At 39.8% G+C, this 18,759-nt stretch overlaps 1 protein-coding gene across 4 annotated transcripts in view; it reads right to left on the reverse strand.

Annotated features, from left to right (window-relative positions):
• BRAF (B-Raf proto-oncogene, serine/threonine kinase) overlaps positions 1 to 18,759 on the reverse strand; it is a 74,622-nt gene that overhangs the window by 33,017 nt on the left and 22,846 nt on the right. For 3 of the 4 annotated variants that reach the window (XM_042889471.1, XM_042889473.1, XM_042889472.1), the window contains exons 3-5: positions 15,976 to 16,239; positions 1,076 to 1,179; positions 310 to 412 (exon numbers count right to left, since the gene is read on the reverse strand). In XM_042889471.1, the coding sequence (XP_042745405.1) occupies positions 310 to 412; positions 1,076 to 1,179; positions 15,976 to 16,239 (471 nt within the window). Of the gene's footprint in view, positions 1 to 309; positions 413 to 1,075; positions 1,180 to 15,975; positions 16,240 to 18,549; positions 18,701 to 18,759 lie in introns of those variants that run through there. The other variant, XM_042889474.1, reaches the window with a different exon arrangement.

Here is an 18,759-nt window from a genome sequence, read left to right on the forward strand (position 1 = left end):
ATTAGTTAATTGCTGCTGCAGAGTCAGCAGGGAAGCCCAGAATACATTTTATAGATACAGCAGTACGAAAATAGTAGATTATTATTACAGCTCTGCAATGCAGTGCTGATTTAAAATCACTACATTTATACATTTTAGAGGGTATATTCCATCCCAATTTGAAAGTTTTAAGGGATATCAAGTACCCTTTATCAGCATTTATTTCAATTACAATTATAATTACATAACCCAAGCTATTGTGATTAAAAACCTAGAAGTTTTTGAGTTGACTTAATTCAAGTCAACATTTCATTGAAAAATGGTACATACAAAATTGTGCGTTGTGAGTGGCACATTCTCCAAGACCTCCACATGCAACTCCTCTCCGGTTAGCCAGGAAATGTCAGTGTCCCAGCCAATTGGCTTCTTCTCTCTGAAGCATAAATAAGGCTGTCATTAGCACACAAATCCCTGCAGGTCTTTGGAAGTTTACTACCCATTCTCTAACTGCAGGAAATTTTAAAGACCAGACACTAAGTTCAGCATGTACCAAGCAAAGCGTATCTTCCCTGGACAAAGATCATAAAAGAAGTTCACTTCTTTTTCCAGCTACGTTCAGTAGTGGCTGACCTAATTCCAGGGTGACATACCTTTCTTATCAAATGAAGTGTGTGTGAAACCACCTGTTCTGAAGTGATTGCTAATTTTGCACAGTAAAACAATCCACTAACTTTTTAGGTTTGGGAACTGAATGTGTATTTTTTCGTGGAAACTCTACATTCATTTAAGGTTACACATGACCAGGTCATAGAAAACAAAAAACTTTACAAAACCTATTTTATACTTGTTCAGCTAGCACAAATTGGAGTTTTGCCACATTACACTGTATTACACCTAGCCTTGAAGGAATTAAATCATTTTCTAGGAGTTTGTCATTCTTTTCAGACATGTTCATAAGGTACAAATTATTTTACTGCAAAGCATCATATAATTCTCAACTCTGAAAACAGCTTCAATGAAGTTGGAGAGAAGCGGCCGTGCTGGATAACTCCACCAAGGAATTTTAAGAGCAAGAACCACCACACACAAACCATACCCATCCTGTATTCTGTAAACAGCGCAGCATTCTGGAATAAGACCTCTCATCATCAGAGCTTTCTTCAGGCTGTCTCGGACTGTCACCCCACATCTTGCCGGAACCTACATGCCGAATAAATAAGAAAGGAATTAAAACAAATTCCAACTTCTTTCCTTAAACTGATGCAAACATTTTGATGCTCAAGTGCTAGAATCGACTTTTATTATGTTTTACAGAACGTTAGGTAAGAATTTCTCAACCTTTTTCATACTGTTTTACTGGTGACGAGTATATAAACAATCTAGCTCAGCCAGAAGAGAAAACAAACCCTGTATTTCTACTACTGCTTTGAATGAAACCTTGACCCAGCTCTAAAAGGTGACCTTCCAACTCTCTTTACCTTGAAGAAAGTGGAAGACAGCACACAGACAGCTAATAACTAACTATGTATATGTATGAAAAAATTCAGGCCAAGCTGCAAGATTAAGTAGGGCAACATGCCAAAGGGGAGTTAAAGTGAAAGAACTAACAGCTTGGACTGCTCTCCAAAAAAACATTATGAGATGCAAACATTCTATTTTTAAAAAAGAAGATAACCATGCAAATAAGATAAAGCTATCACCCAAGATAGGCAGACCAATACCTCTGTATTTGCAACTCTACAGATATCTCCTGTTTCTTTTCCTTCATTATTCCCAGCGTTGCCACCAGGAGCAAGGAAGTGACCCTCCCTCCACACTCAGCACTGGCGTGGTTGCACCTTGAGTGCTGTGTTCAGTTTTGGGTGCCTCACTGCAAGAAAGACATCGAAGCCCTGAAGCATGTTCAAAGATGGCCAACAGAGCTGTGAGGGGTCTGGAACACAAGTCTGATGGGGAGTGGCTGAGTGAACTGGGTTTATTTAGTCTGGAGAAGAGGAGGCTCAGGGGAGACCTTATAGCTCTCTACAACGATCTGAAGGGAGGTTGCAGTGAGGGGGTCGGCCTCTTCTGCTGTGTGATGATGAGGGTGAGAGCAAAAGAGATGTTCAGGTTGGACATCAGGAAAAACCTGTTCTCCATAAGAGCAGTCAGGTGCTGGAATGGACTGCCCAGGAAAGTGGTGGAGTCAGCATTGCTGGAGGTGTACAAGAAATGCTTAAATGTTGTACTGAGGAACATGATTTAGTGGGAAATGTTGGTGATAGGTGGATAGTTGGACTGGATGATCGTGGAGGACTTTTCCAACCTTGGTGATTCTATGATTCTACTTGAAGAAAAGCATTCCTCTCTTCCGTTTCACTATTTGAAAATAGTGGGTGGATGAGACGCGCAATACCGCTGGCCAAACAAAGAAGTGGAAACTATGCAAAGCAAAGGTATTTTTTCTTGTCTCTATTCTTAGTTGTAAGAATCTTTTATAGGAATTGGGTACGTTATTTCTAAGCACTTGTCTGATTAACATTATATATCATCAAGCCATAAAAACAGAGCAATACATAATCAGGTGATTAACTAGTTAAGTTGTCACGTATTACCCAGTTACCATCTCTAAAACTATAAACTGAAAGTAACACTTCAGTTCACACACATCCTATAGCCTTTCCTAAACTCATGCACAGTGTGACATACCTGAAGCACAGAAAAGCCCAAAGATCCGACAAATCAAAAAAGTCTGCCTGAACACCTGAGACTCAATTATAGCTTAGAGAAGTCTTAGCCAGAGCCTTGGTAGCCAAAAGAAGGCTCTTAATCAGATTCAGCTGGCTTTGGATCAGAGCCGAGTTTCTGCTCCTTGCACTTCAATTTCCATGAGTATTTAGGTACCATATGTCCTACTTAAGGATGACAGTGAAGAGCAGCAGTCTATTTCCAGTAGCTTTGTGAATACCATTTGAGTTATGCGATATATTGCATCCTTAGAACTCAAACAAACGCTTTCTCAGAACAGACAACTTAAAGGAATATTTTGCTTCCCATTCTTCCTCCCATTAATGACAGTCATTCTTACATGGTATTTGGGCCTTCTGTATGATCAACATGTAAATATTTAAAGCAAATTTTCTACCAAGCCATTGGAAAAACCATCCTACAACACACTGCTTCATCATTTTGATATTCAACCTCAACTGACTTTGCTTTATGCAGACCATTAATAAAACCACGCATTAAGACATAATATAGACAACTCCATCCCATCCTATAAATTAACATTATGGCTTTCAGCCACTTGCAGAAGTGGGTCACTTCTCCAGCATAAAGTACCCGTGGATGTTACTAAGCACCAACATAACTGAGCCTGGGAGCAGCTATTACTGTCAGTTTTGTCAACAATTTTTTCATTTTAACCAACAGAGGACTAGGACTGACATCTCCACCAACTTAACTGTTCACACTGAAACTAACTGCTTGTAACGTATTTCTCCCTGCTTCCAACATACATATTTACAAATAGAGAGTAAACATTCTTCACAAAAATCTCAGAGGATTTCAGATGCACGCTCCAGCCATCCACACAACAGCACCAACCAAGAACCATCTCCACTGAACAAAGGAGTGCTCTTCAGCTCAGGGATACTTTCCCTGCAAATATGGGTCTTTCTGGATTGAGGTAGAAGTTCCACAGAAACTTCAAGTTTATCTTTCCAGCACCCGCACTTATTTCACCACAAATATCCACAGCAGTCAAAGAAGAAAAACAAATACAGAGAAGGGTGACAGATCGACTAAGAGAAAAGGGGGAATCTGTTTACAAGGGTGGACAGTGATAGGACAAGGTGCAATGGGGAGACAGAAGAGGCTTAGGTTAGATATCAGGAGGAAGTTTTTCCACACAGAGGGTGGTGACGCACTGGAACAGGTTGTCCAAGGAGGCTGTGGATGCCCCATCCCTGGAGGCATTCAAGGTCAGGCTGGATGTGGCTCTGGGCAGCCTGGTCTGCTGGTTGGTGACCTGCACATAGCAGGGGGTTGAAACCCCCTGGGGTAGATGATCATTGTGGTCCTTTTCAACCCAGGCCATTCTATGATTCTATGAATGCATGCAGCATTCATAGAAAGCAACTGATCATGACGGAAAAATGGAAGAAGGGAGGCAGGACAACTGGCCGGAAAAAGCACGTATAAAGTGGGAGATGGGATTGGCATCAGTAGATTGGTAGGAAAGAACTAAGTAGGATGGAAGGAAAATAGACTGAATGACTTAATGAAGGAGAAGGAGAGCAACAAAAATAAGATTAACAGCTATGTAGGGAAAAGCTGGTTGAAACAGCTGGGGAAACACTGAGAGCACATATAGAAGCAGCAGCTTTCATGATGTGATTAAGAAAAAAAAAAAAAAGTTCAGTGGCAAACAAATAAAAGGCTGCCTACAAGAAGCATTAGAAACAACCAAGGGGAGGGGGGAGGAGAGAGGGTGAGGGGGGGAACTCTAGCTTAGGCAGAGAACCTCAAAGATTTTAATAAGTGTAAGAAGAAACCAGGGTAGGAAAATGCAGACCTGGGTAAGGAACTGGAGCAGGACAAGGAGGAAAAACCAAGCAGCAGAAGGACAACTAACATTAAAGAAACGAAGAAGAGAAACAGGGAAGGAATCTTCTGCTCATTAGAAGACATTTTCCTCCTCCAGCACTGAAGGAAATAAAAACCATCCCATATTGAGAACAGCATGCTACAGCACCTGAGGAAACAAAGGGCTGCATCAGGAACTTGAAGAGCTCCAACTCTATCAATAAATTACACTGGTGTAAATAATACCACCTCAAGCAGCTTTTTATTCATTTGAGTTGAAAATAAGATTATGACATTACAGACTTCCTTTTAAGAGATCATTAAGATCAGAAAGGTAAGCTACCAAAATTCAGAAAGCATAAAAGTTGCCCACAACCAAGCAAGTGCAATAGGATGATGATGAAAACGTGCATTAACTATTTCCCTTGCTTATCATTCACCGCTCCTCAGTATCACTGTCCCAAGTTCCTTTCATTAAATTCTGAACCATATTTAGGCATCTTGCAGTCAGAATCATAGCCAGAACATTTGTTCTCTTCACTGCCATTTACAAGAAGATCTAGCTAGAAAACAGTGTTTTAATTACTCTTAAAACCATCAGGATCCTGAGTCAGCATAACATTTAGAACATTCTCTTATAGCGCTCATGAGCAAAGAAACAGAAGGCTAAAGAACTAGGTACTTGAATAGATCTCTCTAGTACTGATTAATCATTTTCCCAGGCTGGAACAGCGCGGTCCATCACCATCTGTGCATGTAGCCCTTCAGCCCCCTCCTTCAGTCCACACCACAGACTGCAGCAAAGCAGAAATCTCACCCAGCAAAGAACGCACATCTAAACCTTTCTTCCTCCCCATTCTCTTCTCACACTCCAATGGGAAAAGTCTTGCACCATAAAAGTGATACGACTCCACTTTAAGAAACCAGCAGAACTCTTTCCTTAACCTGATGGACAGACAGGCAACTTGGAGTGATTTTTTGGGAGCAGCGGCCATCTGCATGCCAGCCAAGTGGCCCCAGTGGGCTTCCAGTTCTGTCAAGGGATTTGATGGGCTTCCCATAGACTGCTTTGGCCAAAGCACAGTGGCACTTTTTTTTTTTTTTGATTAAAAAATGCTCCCCATGAGAAAGCTTTTGATCTGTTCCAATACATACTTCCTTCTTACTGTAATCCAGTAAATTGGACAAAGTTTGTGTTTTGTTGCATCAAATAAAGAATGCTTCATACGTCAAATCCTTTTTTGTCCACATCCATTCATTATCTTTTTATCCCTTTATTTTGTAACTAAGAGAACCAAGATGTTTCACAACATTTACCTCTTACAAAATCACACCAGTCCTACTTAGGGGACATGAGTCCAAATTTTAACTGTTTCTGTCATGCTCAATTTTGCAAATATGAAGTCCCCAGGAAATGAACAAAAATGACTCTGGTGCCTCCAAAAATTCTAAAGCCAATTTTACCACATAAGGAGATGAAACTGAACCATAACACTTAATTTCCTTTATTCTCCTCATGCAAACTACTTCTGTGGACAGTAAGTGTTCATAAAAAATATTGCTGATATGTATTTAATGTTGCATCCACAAGCATTTAAGCAGTGCATAATACATTTCTAAATCAGGTCATTCCTGACTCAGTAAGAAATTTGGGGCTACATCCTTAAATAACTCTTATATCATTCACCCAACACCAGAGCAGAAACTCAAGGCATAATCTCACTAGCTTAAAAATGCTTCCTTACTCTAGTGCAGCTTCCAATATTTCATAACAACAGAGACCGACAAGCACTTCAAAATCAAAATAAAGGTATTCTCTGAAAGTGGGCAGGCTGGGCAGCTCTGAATCTCTAGCGTTACAATTCTCAGAACTAGTTTGCCAGATCAGTTTTTTTCCCTCAGCTTAGCACTGTAGTTCAGTTCACTCCTGTCAAGTGTTATGTATTATGGTACCTTAGAGTTCCACAAATATTCTCAACAGCTGGAGCAGTAGCTATAACAACTACAATATTTCACGTGTGGTTTTGAAATATCACTTCAGAGTACTTACCTCTCCTTCAAAGATCACATTTTGTTTGCCTCGTTACCTATCTTTATGATTACACATGTCAGCCACATGCTCACAGTATTCAATTGTGTTAGGTGAGAAAAGCTATTGTTCTGTCAAATAATGATAGTTTTCCCCTTGTACAGGGAAGGGTCTCAAAAAGCCAAGCCTGAATTTCACAGTTACTTTCTTTTCTTACGTATGAAGGACAAATGCTTAGCCAAATCAGCCAGTCCTCTTTTATAGCACTAACAGATAAGATTAACTCCCTTCTGCAGCAAAGTGGACTTCAGATGATGCTGAACAGAATATTCTCAAATACAGTGAAAAACATGGCTTTCAAACACTGCTGTTCTTGACCTCAAGGCATGATGCTCTGACTAACTTCCAGAGGAAAAAAAACATTTAGGAATACTTATCTTAAATGTATTAAGCATATAAAACACATGGGAGACAACTGCATTGCACTACATGTTGCTTCCAAGTGAAGTTGAACAGAATTTACCCGTTTACAAAGCTGTTACCATTCCATCAAACACATCCTGCTTAACTTGTGTAGACATCTGCTACCAGCATCCGCACCTCTAATGCCATTAGAATGTACTCATTTATAGAACACAACTGATTTATGTCAACACAAATGTTTGATCAAGAGTACACCATGCCTAAATCACACTGAGTCAGATCTAGCGTGCCTTCTCAACAGCAGCCTTCAACTATAATGTTTTCAAGCTTTTTCTGAACGCGGTATGGGATTTACCCTTCAGAACACTCACTAAGAAGATCAGAGCAGACATCTGGATCACCACCTTAAAAGCTTTGTTAGGCTGAATGCCAGCGCCTGAAGATGTGAAGCTGAGTGACTCACTGATAAAAAGAAGCTCTTATTTAGGAAAATATCCATAGCCACTGTATGAGATTCAGAGCCCCTGAGTTCTCTGCTCTTTCAGTGATGAAAAAGCCCACCCAAACCCAAAACCTAGGTGCATCAGAAGTTTAAAGCTACAAAACAGATTATTTAAATGTTTCTAATAGGCCAGGCCCTGAGCCCACTTGTCATAACATTCTGTCTTGAACAATCCAACTCAAAATATTTCAAAGATAACAGAAAGATATCATACCATTGAAAGCTCAGAAATCACATCCTTCTCAAAATTGGTTGTGACAGATCCTAAAAATGAGTACACCCATATCAAAGTAGTATATATACTACCATATACTGTTAAAGCTTTGGTTGATTGGTTTACTTAAATGACACTTGAAGCCACGCATCTGAGTATGATGAAATGAAACGGAAACATTTCTGGTTATTTTCAGACATGTGATTTTCATTCCATTTCACCAAACACTTGCCTACTACATCGTGGGCTGAAAGAAATACTCCAAACAGTGTTTCTTGTACCACTGATTTACTTTATCAGACAGACTTCCCATCTCTTAAAGTACAAAATCTTAATTCCATAACTGACCTTTCGCTCAGCTGTCACCACACACCAAACAATCCATACTTGAGGAATACCCTTAAAAAAAGCAATGACTGATGTTGCACAAGGCATTTCAGACGATGACAAGCCATCGATTTTACAATGAGAAGTTTTCCTTATTTTGCCTTTGCAATATAAGACTGTGTCAATAAAATTGAAGCGGATTAAGTTATTCTCTTTGAATTCAACTACTTTGAGTTTATCCAACACAGCTCGATTTGCATGGTAGGTTAACCCCAGCAGGCAGCCAAGCGCTACCTAGCTGCCTGCTTGCTCATTCCAGGTAAGAAGGGGGAAGAGAACTAGAATAGAAGTGAGAAAACTCACAGGTCAATATGAAGACAGTTGTTTTTTCTTTCAGTGAAGAGAAAAAAGAAGAAAAATTAAAAATCACACCAAAACATTCCTCTCAAGCAATGCAGAAGCAGCTCCATTGCAACTAAAGCCAGTGCAATCTGCTACTGTACCTCTGCTCATGCTGCTTCACCAATCAGCTTCAAAGAGGCATTCTTCTGTCTTCCTGAGATACAAAGGACTGACTTACTCCTGGGCAGTGGTAAAGTCTTGTTTTATAATAAAATCTTGGTTGCATTTTTGCATTTATGTCCAAAAGAAGTCTTTCATGGTTTAATTACTTCCCAATAAGAACAAGTAATTTAATGTCTCATTTGATTCTGCCTTTCAGTAATAGGAGAGGCAGGCCAAATGCACTCCCTGATGATCCAGATATTTTTAAAAATATTATCAGTAATTTTCAGTTGAAAGTCAATGATTCATTCTACCAGTTTGTTCATATGACGCATAAAATCCCAAAGCATTTACATGCATTCAGAAAGCATTCACCAGCATAGGCTGCATAAACTGCTTTTGGAGCATTTGATAAGACATGGGAATTTGTAATTGTTTTTGATTAGAAGAACCTAATCATGTTAAACCAGGTGTGTAATTAAAAGCCAAAAACTAGTTTATTCAGCTGCCTAAATATCCGCTCTATGAATTATCCTTATACTTGACAGGTGAAACTGGTAGGACAGCTTGAATGCCTACAGAAATCCAACACTTATTTGTCTGCAAGCTTGAGGCACAAACACACATCATTACCTGCAGAAAGTAAGGTGCAAATCTTTACTCAAAATAAACGTTATATTTGTAAATCTGGTATTCAATGCATTCAAATGAATCCAGTTGTGAATGCATGGTAAATTATTTTTACCTTACCAAAATTGTTAGCATAAATTATCTGATTCTCCTAGTCTTCATGACTGTAGAGAAGACTATCTATGATTGCTCGTCTAATTAAAAGGCAGATGTTCTAATTAATGAAGGAGTGACAAGAGTGAGAAACCTGAATTAAGAGTTGTCATCTTGTACAGCATCCACAATCCTGCTTAATTTCCGTAAGACTTAGAAGTACAAATCTCGTGAACTTTCTGATATGTATATACTTGTGACCCTTTTATGATACTTACCAAGACAACAGTGAAATGATCTTTTCTGGTCCAAATTTATGCTGACTTTTTACACTAATAATCTCTAATTGCTGTTACGCAACTCCACACAATCTTCTACAACACAGAAGAAAAGGAAACTCTTTTGAACAAATTAATATGGTTTAGAAGCTGCCATTGGCAGTTTTCAGATCTCAGTTCGGTAAGATGTACATGCTGACCTGATTCTACTGACAATGTGCAGACAGCTGCATTACTTGATGGCCACTTTCTGAAAGCAGGAGGAGCGTCTGCAACCCCATTTTGCCCCCTAGTTTCACTGTCTGTACTCAGACCATTACAGGCAGAAATGAAATTCCGAAGAACTGAACACAACTTGCTCATGCTCCCAGAAGAAGAGTGGACAATGAATGAAAGACCACCTCTAAACTCAGAGCCCAGCAGCAGAGACTCCTTACGGTCCTTGTAACTTCCACCAAGGAGGTCAGATAGCATGAGGCAAACATTTCTTCTGGAAGCTAGCGGTGTGCAGACTGCAGCAGGCATCAAACAGATTAAGAGCAAGAACCATCATCACCTGATACATTTCAACAATTCATTATTTCTCACACCTACACACCAATTCTGCTAACTTTCCACACTCCAGCACACCATCATTCAGGACTGCACAACCGATTTCAGACTGCCCTCTCACACTACTAGTATTTAGCTGGAAGAGATTTCCTTCGGTAATCAAGATCAGTCAAAAGTGTTAATCTAAAAGCAACTTAAACCTTCTCCATAAAGCACCTCAGTTACAGATAGCCCTAACCATGTTCCCTTCTCTCCTACTAGAATTCAGAACGCTGACAGAAACCTAATACTATCCTCACTGCAATTATGACGAGTTTGAGCCATTTGTTGTTGTACAAGGTCTTGTATTAAACAGCTTCTCTGAGCAAATTTTACCTCCCCCAGTATGAAGTGCAAAAGCTAGAGATCCTGCGTGCAGCAACCAAGTCCAACACTAACTACAATTATTCACACAACGTACAAGCATGCCAGTGGAATTCCTTGCCACAAGACAAATTTCCAGTACCTGCAGCACAGGTTTAATGGAGACTGGTTTAGCAAACAGAGAACACTTCAACTAAAGATTTCTGCACGACTAACAGTTTGTACTCAAAAGAACACTCCATGAGAATTACGCATGCCTGCTCTGTTCTTGTACTCTTCCATAGGCATCCATTAGTGACCACTGATGGAAGAAACAGGGCTCACCTTAAGTCTGACACATTACAGATGTGCTTACGGCTCTTACATATTGCATAAAGATATTCAAAAAAGACACGTTTTGCTAGACTGAAAGAACTACTAGGAAATGACCAGCAGCAACTTGAGCAAAATGAAGTGTACAACTACGTCGTAGTTCAATCCCAATTTTTTGCTTCAATAACCCCTTCTGCCCTAGACAGAGGTTTGAGATACTTGCCAAATGTATGCTTGCACAGCTCTTAATACTGACTACATGCCACAAGTCTGACCCCACAAGCTACAATAAACTCAAGAACGACAGTTCCTTTCTCCAGTTTTGCTACTGTCCTGAATATTGCAGTAGATCCTTTGTGACCCTTCACAGAAACACGTTCCAATCATCCCATCAAGGTGACAGCTCTTCTAGACAACTGGGAGACTCCAGAGGCTCCAGTGCACAGTGTTTATCCCATTCAAGGTCGCGGCGCACATTCCTGCAAGTCACAACTGATGTGTCACTGGAATCCTGTCTGAAGTCTTACTAATGTCTTAAGTTCTACAGAAACCACGCAATCTCTTCAGTGAAATTCCTAAGCAGTTGCAACTGTGGGTTGTCAGCTTTTACAGAGAAAGGCAAGCGACACAACAGCTCTAACAGACGGGAACTGGGATTTTTTCCTTATCCGAAGCCTACCAGCTTAAAACCTAAAACAAGCTTAATTTCATTTTCCTTAAATTCTCTCATACAAAGTTGGGATAAGTCCCATCATTTTTTTTTCCGCAAAACAACTGATGATGTCAGGCAGACTCTTACCATCTTATGTTCCTATTACTTCAGAATTCTCTCTCTCTGGCCTAGAAAGCAAACAAACAAAAAAAACTCCACACAAACTTATCTTGGTCACACTTCCGCAGAACACTTCTCCAAAAGATATTTAAGATGCAAGTTCAACCATGCCGCTGAAAGCAGAGGAAGCACGTGTATTTCTCTGAAGGACTTCCACTTGGACATTTATCTCCCTGCATCACAGGGGATGAGCGCTTCCTTTCTCTACAGAATCACAAACAATCCAGTGACTTTTCTGGGAGGTTGTTCAGAGAAGGAAACTTTGTCTCCTCCCAAGCTGATTACGCAGGAAAACAATCTTATTTCTGACACTTGCATGCACGTTGCTCCCCCTCCAGCAAACCAACCCAGCTACTTGTTTTTGCTTTCATAATCGTTCTCTTCTAATTCTGCTGTGCTGTCAGCCGAAACAAGATGCTGACTTCAACTGCCAATTAATCAGCATAAGTAGGCTCCACCACTTACTGGTTAAGTTTTCAGTGAAGCAACTCCAAGCCTCTTCCTGCATTAGGATAACAGTTCTGTGAAACGCTCTGCTTTACCATGACACATACAAAGAAACTTCACTTCAGCTACACAAACTACTTACACTGGTCACCATGGTCTTGTTTCTTTGTACTCCGTCAATTTCCTCATCGTATTTCTAGTTGGAGCCAAGCAAAACAGATGTATTTGCTTGATCCTACACACAAACAGTACTACTAATAAACACAAATGTAGAAACATCTTCAGTATCGAGGCAGTTGCTAGTCAGAAATGTAAGCAGCTCCCCTCCACCATTTCCTGCATTTCTCGCAGCTCTAAACAAATAACAGAAGCCTGCTGTTGCTTTAAAATATAAGCAAAGATAAATATGAAGGTTGGCTCTTCATTACAGACTTAATCACAGTCAGTTTTTATAAAGTCAGTTTAAGAAGTGTCATTGTGTTCCTCAGTATAACAAAACAAAGCCTCTCTTGTATCTGACAAGCTCTCTCAAGAGTGGCTTCCCAGTTCTACAGTTAGATATGTGATTGGTAGTAGAGATTGTAGGATCAATAAATATTGAAAACAGAGCAACTACATTAAGAGTTGTCATACAACAAATTCCTAACATCCTCAATAATATAAGTTTGTTTCAAATTTCACAGACATAAAGTTCAACTTCAGGACCAATAACCTCAACACTCAGAATCCCTATAAGCACCTATTTCCAGTTCTAAAACAGAGAATTCACTATGTCTACTAAATACACCTTCAATTTAGTAATTTATGTAGATGCAAGCAGAGTGCAAAACTGAATTAAGAAGCCACTCTTTCTCTGGTTAGCAGATACTGCAAATTAATGATTCAGACCTGTGCATATATTTCTAATTGCTTATTTTTCAACCAAAAATGAGTCGCTCCAAGCAGCCCAGGAGCTGACTTCCATCTTGCTATACAGCATATGAAGCAGGGTGAAACCTCTGCACCAGACACCTGGCAGGAAACAATCTGGCCTGAAGTCTGTCCACCACCAAAGAGGACCTCCCCAGACTGCTCCCAAGAGACAAAGCCTGGTTACATTTCTCAGGTCTAGCCTCCTTTTGTTGACAGTGCCCTACCAGTACCTGCTGAATCTTGCCAACCTGAGCTTCCAGTCAATGAATCCTCACGTGCATCTCATTCCTCTCTGCATCTGCATGCACCTGTCTGTTGCTTTACACAAGCACAGCTGCTGACACATACCAGATAGGAGACTACGAAGACGTGCATCTTCCCTTTACCGCTTGCCTGCCTCCTGTTCTTTTGTTGGTACTGGTGTGTGGTGGTGCGTGTAGGGGGGAAGTTGTTTGTTTGCTTTTAAATTCTGCAACAACATGAGACTACAAATTTTCGTGAAACTCTATGCTCAGTGCCCCACATCTGGCAAGCTGGAAACAACTCTGGGAATGCAAATGGTGCTTAGATTCGAGTAGAGAGCAGGAGACAGGAACGAGGGCCTCTCCCTGATTAAATATCCAACTTAAACCTCATTTGCCTCCCATAACCAGAAAAAGAACTTAGATTCAGTGCTGGAAAAAGTCGTCTTCTTCCGAGAATTACTGCTAAGTTCTGGTCACAATTCCCTCAAACAACAGCACATCTTCAAGCTAGAAAGTTAATTCATAGCTAAGACATTGTCATAGACAAGCTGGTATTCTTGAATTTGATCACTTAACTAGAGCAATTAAGTCTGTAAGCTCCAAATGAGCATGGCCAATACTGCCAAATCACTACATTCATCAAAAACCTCAAAGCTTAGGGATTAAAGTGAGAGGAGTCTGAGGAAGAGGAGTCTCACATGCTTCAGAGCATACCATGCTAATCTGTTACTGTTACTTAAAACTTTAAAGATGCATTGGTTTAAGACAGCTCATTGTACTTTGATTAGAGTGGGCTAGCAACACACATAAAGCATTCTCAGATGAGGCAAGATACTTCTGTACTGGCCTAAATAACTGCTTGTAACTGAATTTCAGTATGAGCTATCTGATACCTCTTATTGCTCAACTGTAATCAGATTCACATATTCAGACAGTGACTGAACTTGTTTGTGCAAACAGGACACCTAAAAGAAAGGCCAATGATATTCTCTGGCCATCCTACTTGTAGTCTAACTCAAACTTGGTGAAATGCACATTTATAAAAAAACAGAAAAAATAACAGATGCCAACAAGATTGCTGCAGTGTATTACATAACTATAGATTCTTCTTCATACAAAATGATTGCTTTAAAAGCAAAATAGTTCAGACTTGCTAAAAGCCTTAAAATACTCCTCCAATAAAAGGATTGAGGAGGAAGTTAAAAAAGAGGAGGAGGAAAGGAGCAGAAGAATACTGCATGCGAGGAGAAAAAATGAGTAGAAACATTCTATATGGCTTAGAGAAGAGAACATGCAGGAAGAAGAAATGCACAGAACAATGCAGGAAATGATATGCTTATGGACAACTTGATCACATGGTTTGAGGCTTTAACAGCCAGACAGACTGGGACACAACACAGAAAGAAGAAACCAGGGTCCCTTCTAAGTCCACTATCTTCTCTCCAAATTTCAAATACAGGTAGCACTAGGTGCCTAGCCAAAGCTCACACACACATCAAAATAATCTTGTTTAACACTATACATCTTCACTGCGCAAAAAAGTGGCTGTAGTTTATATTAAACCCCCCTCTCTCCAGGTTAAAAAAACCTAAAAACTACTTTCACACTTCACCAATATCCTGCATTATTAAGCTATCATTTAAAAATAAATAAAAAAAAAAAATAAAAAAAAAAGTAAGTCTTCTGGTTTCTGTTGCTTTGTGGGAGGGAAGAAGGGAAAGTAGCAGGGGAGGGACAGGACATGCCTCCCAGTGTCTTTTGTGTTTTCACCTCTTTGCTGGCAATGAATTTCCATGTGCTGTCACAGGTCAGTGATAGCCAATTTCTGGCTGCTATGAAAAGCACTGGTTTCACATAGACGCTGGCTGTGCAATCATCTCAATTTCCACTTCTACTGGGACCACAGCTTCCCTTGTAAGTGGAAGGACTTGCAAAAAAGGGCTTAGAAACTGCTGACAGTCACGTATCACTGTTTGCTGGTCAGCGTATTGTTCAAAAGCACATACTGAGACTGTTCTGTAGGTATCGTGCTTGTGAAACCATCATGCCTATAAAAGCACAGTTAGATAGTCCCAAAAAGTCAACTCTTTTCCTGCAAGCGCAGGAATCACTGCAACACTGCCAAAAGTGATAAACAGCAATTCTGGAGCAGTTTACGGGTAACACTAACACAGCAACGCTTGCAGGCTCCTATTAACTGCAGCAGTGTCCACTCCAATGTCAGTTCTCTACACGGCACCTGATAGACTCAGGCTCCCGTCATAAAGCACTCATCACAGTGAGCTGGGAGGGAAAAGACAACAAAAGCCAACAAGCATTTTGCACAGCCCTCCTTAACTGCAAGAGGTTGCTTCTAGCTATCAAGCATTCACAGTTGCTAGCAACTTTGACTATATGAAAAACATTAACTTCCCCAAACTTGTCCTTTTAAACCAATAAGTAATTTTGCATATTACAAGAAACAGAGCTTCCTGACCTCCCCTATCTGTTGAAAAATGGTAGAATATTATTTATTTAAGAGAGCTGTTTTTAGGCAAATACTTGAGTTGCTTCAACTCTTATAGAACTCCTGAAAGTGTTGTACACTACTGCAACACAGCACACAATAGAGCACGTATTAACAGTGTAGAAAATATCCAACACATCAAACAACCAAGTTCTGCAAAGCACAAATACAGCTGTCTTTTCAGGTCCTAAATTAAGTTTTGCATGAAGAAGAACACAGGAAATACTGAGGTTCTAAGAACGCTGAAAGAAACTGACTTACCACAGTCCTTTGCTTGTTGGGCAGGAAGACTCTAACAATAGGCTTCTGTGGAGACTTAGGGTTATTCCGCGACATATCAGTAGGATTTTGATAAACTGAAAGGGATGAAGGTGCTACAGAGAGGCTAGAGGAGGAAGATGATGCAACTGTGTCCGTTGAAGCTGAACTGGAGACAGAGAAATCAGTTCCATTTCCCATGGATTCCAATAACTGCTGTTCTCTCTGCTGTAGAGCATCTAGTTTGCTGGTGTACTCTTCATAGGCCTGTGAAGGAAGAAGGGCTATTTTAATGATGCAGTAGCGTCAGGTAAAAACAGAAGTGTAAACTGAGAACAAGCAAAACAAAAAACATTCTGAACTAACTCATATTTCCTATAAATATGAACAAAATTGTCTGGTCAAGAACAGGAAGCAAACAATTAATGGCTTTCAATTCATGTTAAAACTTTCTGAACTAATTTTAATCCATGAAACAGGTAAGTGGATAAAAGAAATCACAGATCATAGTTTTAAAGCACCTGCACTGTACAGTCTAATTTAGAACTGCTTTAAAGAACAGCAATCTTTAACAAGTGCTGTCAGCTAAAGCTAAATGCACCGTTCTGTTGGAATGTAATACATTTAACACAATAATTAAGAGAAGCAAAAGCCTGCTTTTTGCCATCAGTATCTGACAACTTACCTCACTCAGTGCTGACCATTCACCACTGGCACTACATTATTTTTCCTTTTTTTTTTTTTTTTTTTTTTGACCAGAGTATAAAAACATGTTTCAATTAGAAAACAACTAAACTTGCCCCACGACAAAGTTGCACAAAAACACGCCAAAGTGATCCTTGCTTTTTCTTAACTATATTCAATTAGTTTGTCTTTTCACAAGTAAAGGCTATGCAAGTCCATATCAATTTTAAAAGTTCAGCATCATTTGTCCATGAAGTTTTAAACAAATATGCCATGAACACAGATCTGTAAGAGTAGATATTTTCATTTAAAGATGGCTTCCATCAACTTTCTTTGCAACAAGACCATTTCCATCTGTATCCAGAACCATTAGCAGGGCAGCTCCAAAGGTAACGCCTCCGAGTTTATGACCTTCGCCAACAGCATCAGAAGCACAGGTTGGTGGGATGGCAGGAGAGGCTGAACCTTCCCATCAGCTGCCATTACACGTTGTTGCTGTGTGACAGATGGCAGATGAAGGGCAAACTGTCACAACAGCATCTGACATAAAAGAATCCATGAAGCAAAGGTGCGCCAATGAATTTCTCCGTGCAGAAAAAACGGCGCCCACTGACATTCATCAACACTTGCTGAACATTTCTGGAGACCAAACAGGGGATACGAGCACAGTGAGGCAGTGCAAGTGCGTTTCAGTACTGACAGTGACAGCGGGTCACCTCCACTGGTGCAGAATTATTTTTATAAGCATGCAGCTCTTGCTCATCATGGACAAAAATGCATTGCTAAAGGTGGTGATCACGCTGAAAAATAGCGTTTTGTAGCTGCAAATTTGCTCTATCAAACAGTGTTATTGTGCTCTTTGTATCTGTTGTAGTTTCCATGAGAACATACAGGAGGAACTACCATCAGTGACCTACATATCTTCAAAATTCTGAATCTGAAAACATGTATCGGTTAGGAAACTTTTGTTTCATGCTGTATATACATTTTGGTGCTAATCAAGGATGTTATATAGACAATAAGAAACAAAGATGCCACAAATGTAGTATCTAAAGAGTAATGAAAGGAACTTCCTACTTAGACCTCCAACAAGACTGAGATTTGTCAGGCCACACGTATCTAATGTGAAAAGCGGTATTTACATCAGGGAAAGGTACATTTCTACTTAGTTGCTTTCCTCCAGTTCTCTGTGCAGAACTTGTTTCTAATTAAAGTTATAGAATTAAACTGACCAAAACATCTGCAGGAAAAAATATATTATTTTTAAGAGGAAAAAATAACTATGCTTCTAGTTTCAGCGATGCTGCCACAAATACTGCATTTACTATAGATTTATTTCTCCAGGGGTGTACGTGCAGCTTTAACCAAACTCAGGTAGTTTATAGTAAACAAACAGTGATTGGCCTCTCTCTTTTGAAGAAGGTTTAATATCCCTCAGGATAGACTCACTCACAAAATTTGCATTATCATACCAATTGCATTAACAAAGAGAACAGTAATTTGACAGTGGGGACTAAGAAAGAAAAAGCTGCTTAAAGGGTAATGGTGAAGACCACAATTCTGAACCCTAAATGTTGCAGGAAAACTGAGAATCGCTTGCAATTCCTTTTAAGAACTGAAAGTGTCTAGGGTTTCATGAATAGACCACAAACTCTGTGACGTAAAGCCAAAACATTTTCATCCTACCGTGAAAAGTAAATTTGAAAGTCACACGATTATAAATAATGGCATTTTTTGGCAGTATAGTAACATAAGCACCTCACTCTTACTTCCAGGAACAGCTTTTCATGTAAATTCCAGTAAGAGTTCCATGTGTCAAGAACTGTTTTCAGTAAACAAAAATTAAGAGTCACAAACTACTGTCATTTCACCGATACTTTTCTAAATACTTACTTCCTTTTCTCATGAACATTGCAAAAGATTGTTTGTACTAACACATGCAACGTTACACCACTTCCGGACACTTGTGGGCTCCGTTCCTTCACAGAGTTCCACGCATCTTTCAAAATGCCCAATCCTACAATGTTGGTACCGGCAGCTCCATCTGTCACTAATGCAATTCAAAAGTCAAATGATTTTTCTTAAATGCATAAACAATGAGCA

This window comes from Lagopus leucura, unplaced genomic scaffold (genome assembly GCF_019238085.1).
Source record: "Lagopus leucura isolate 7727_CA_CO unplaced genomic scaffold, USGS_WTPT01 Super-Scaffold_100159, whole genome shotgun sequence".
In the NCBI taxonomy this organism is placed as follows: Eukaryota; Metazoa; Chordata; class Aves; order Galliformes; family Phasianidae; genus Lagopus; species Lagopus leucura.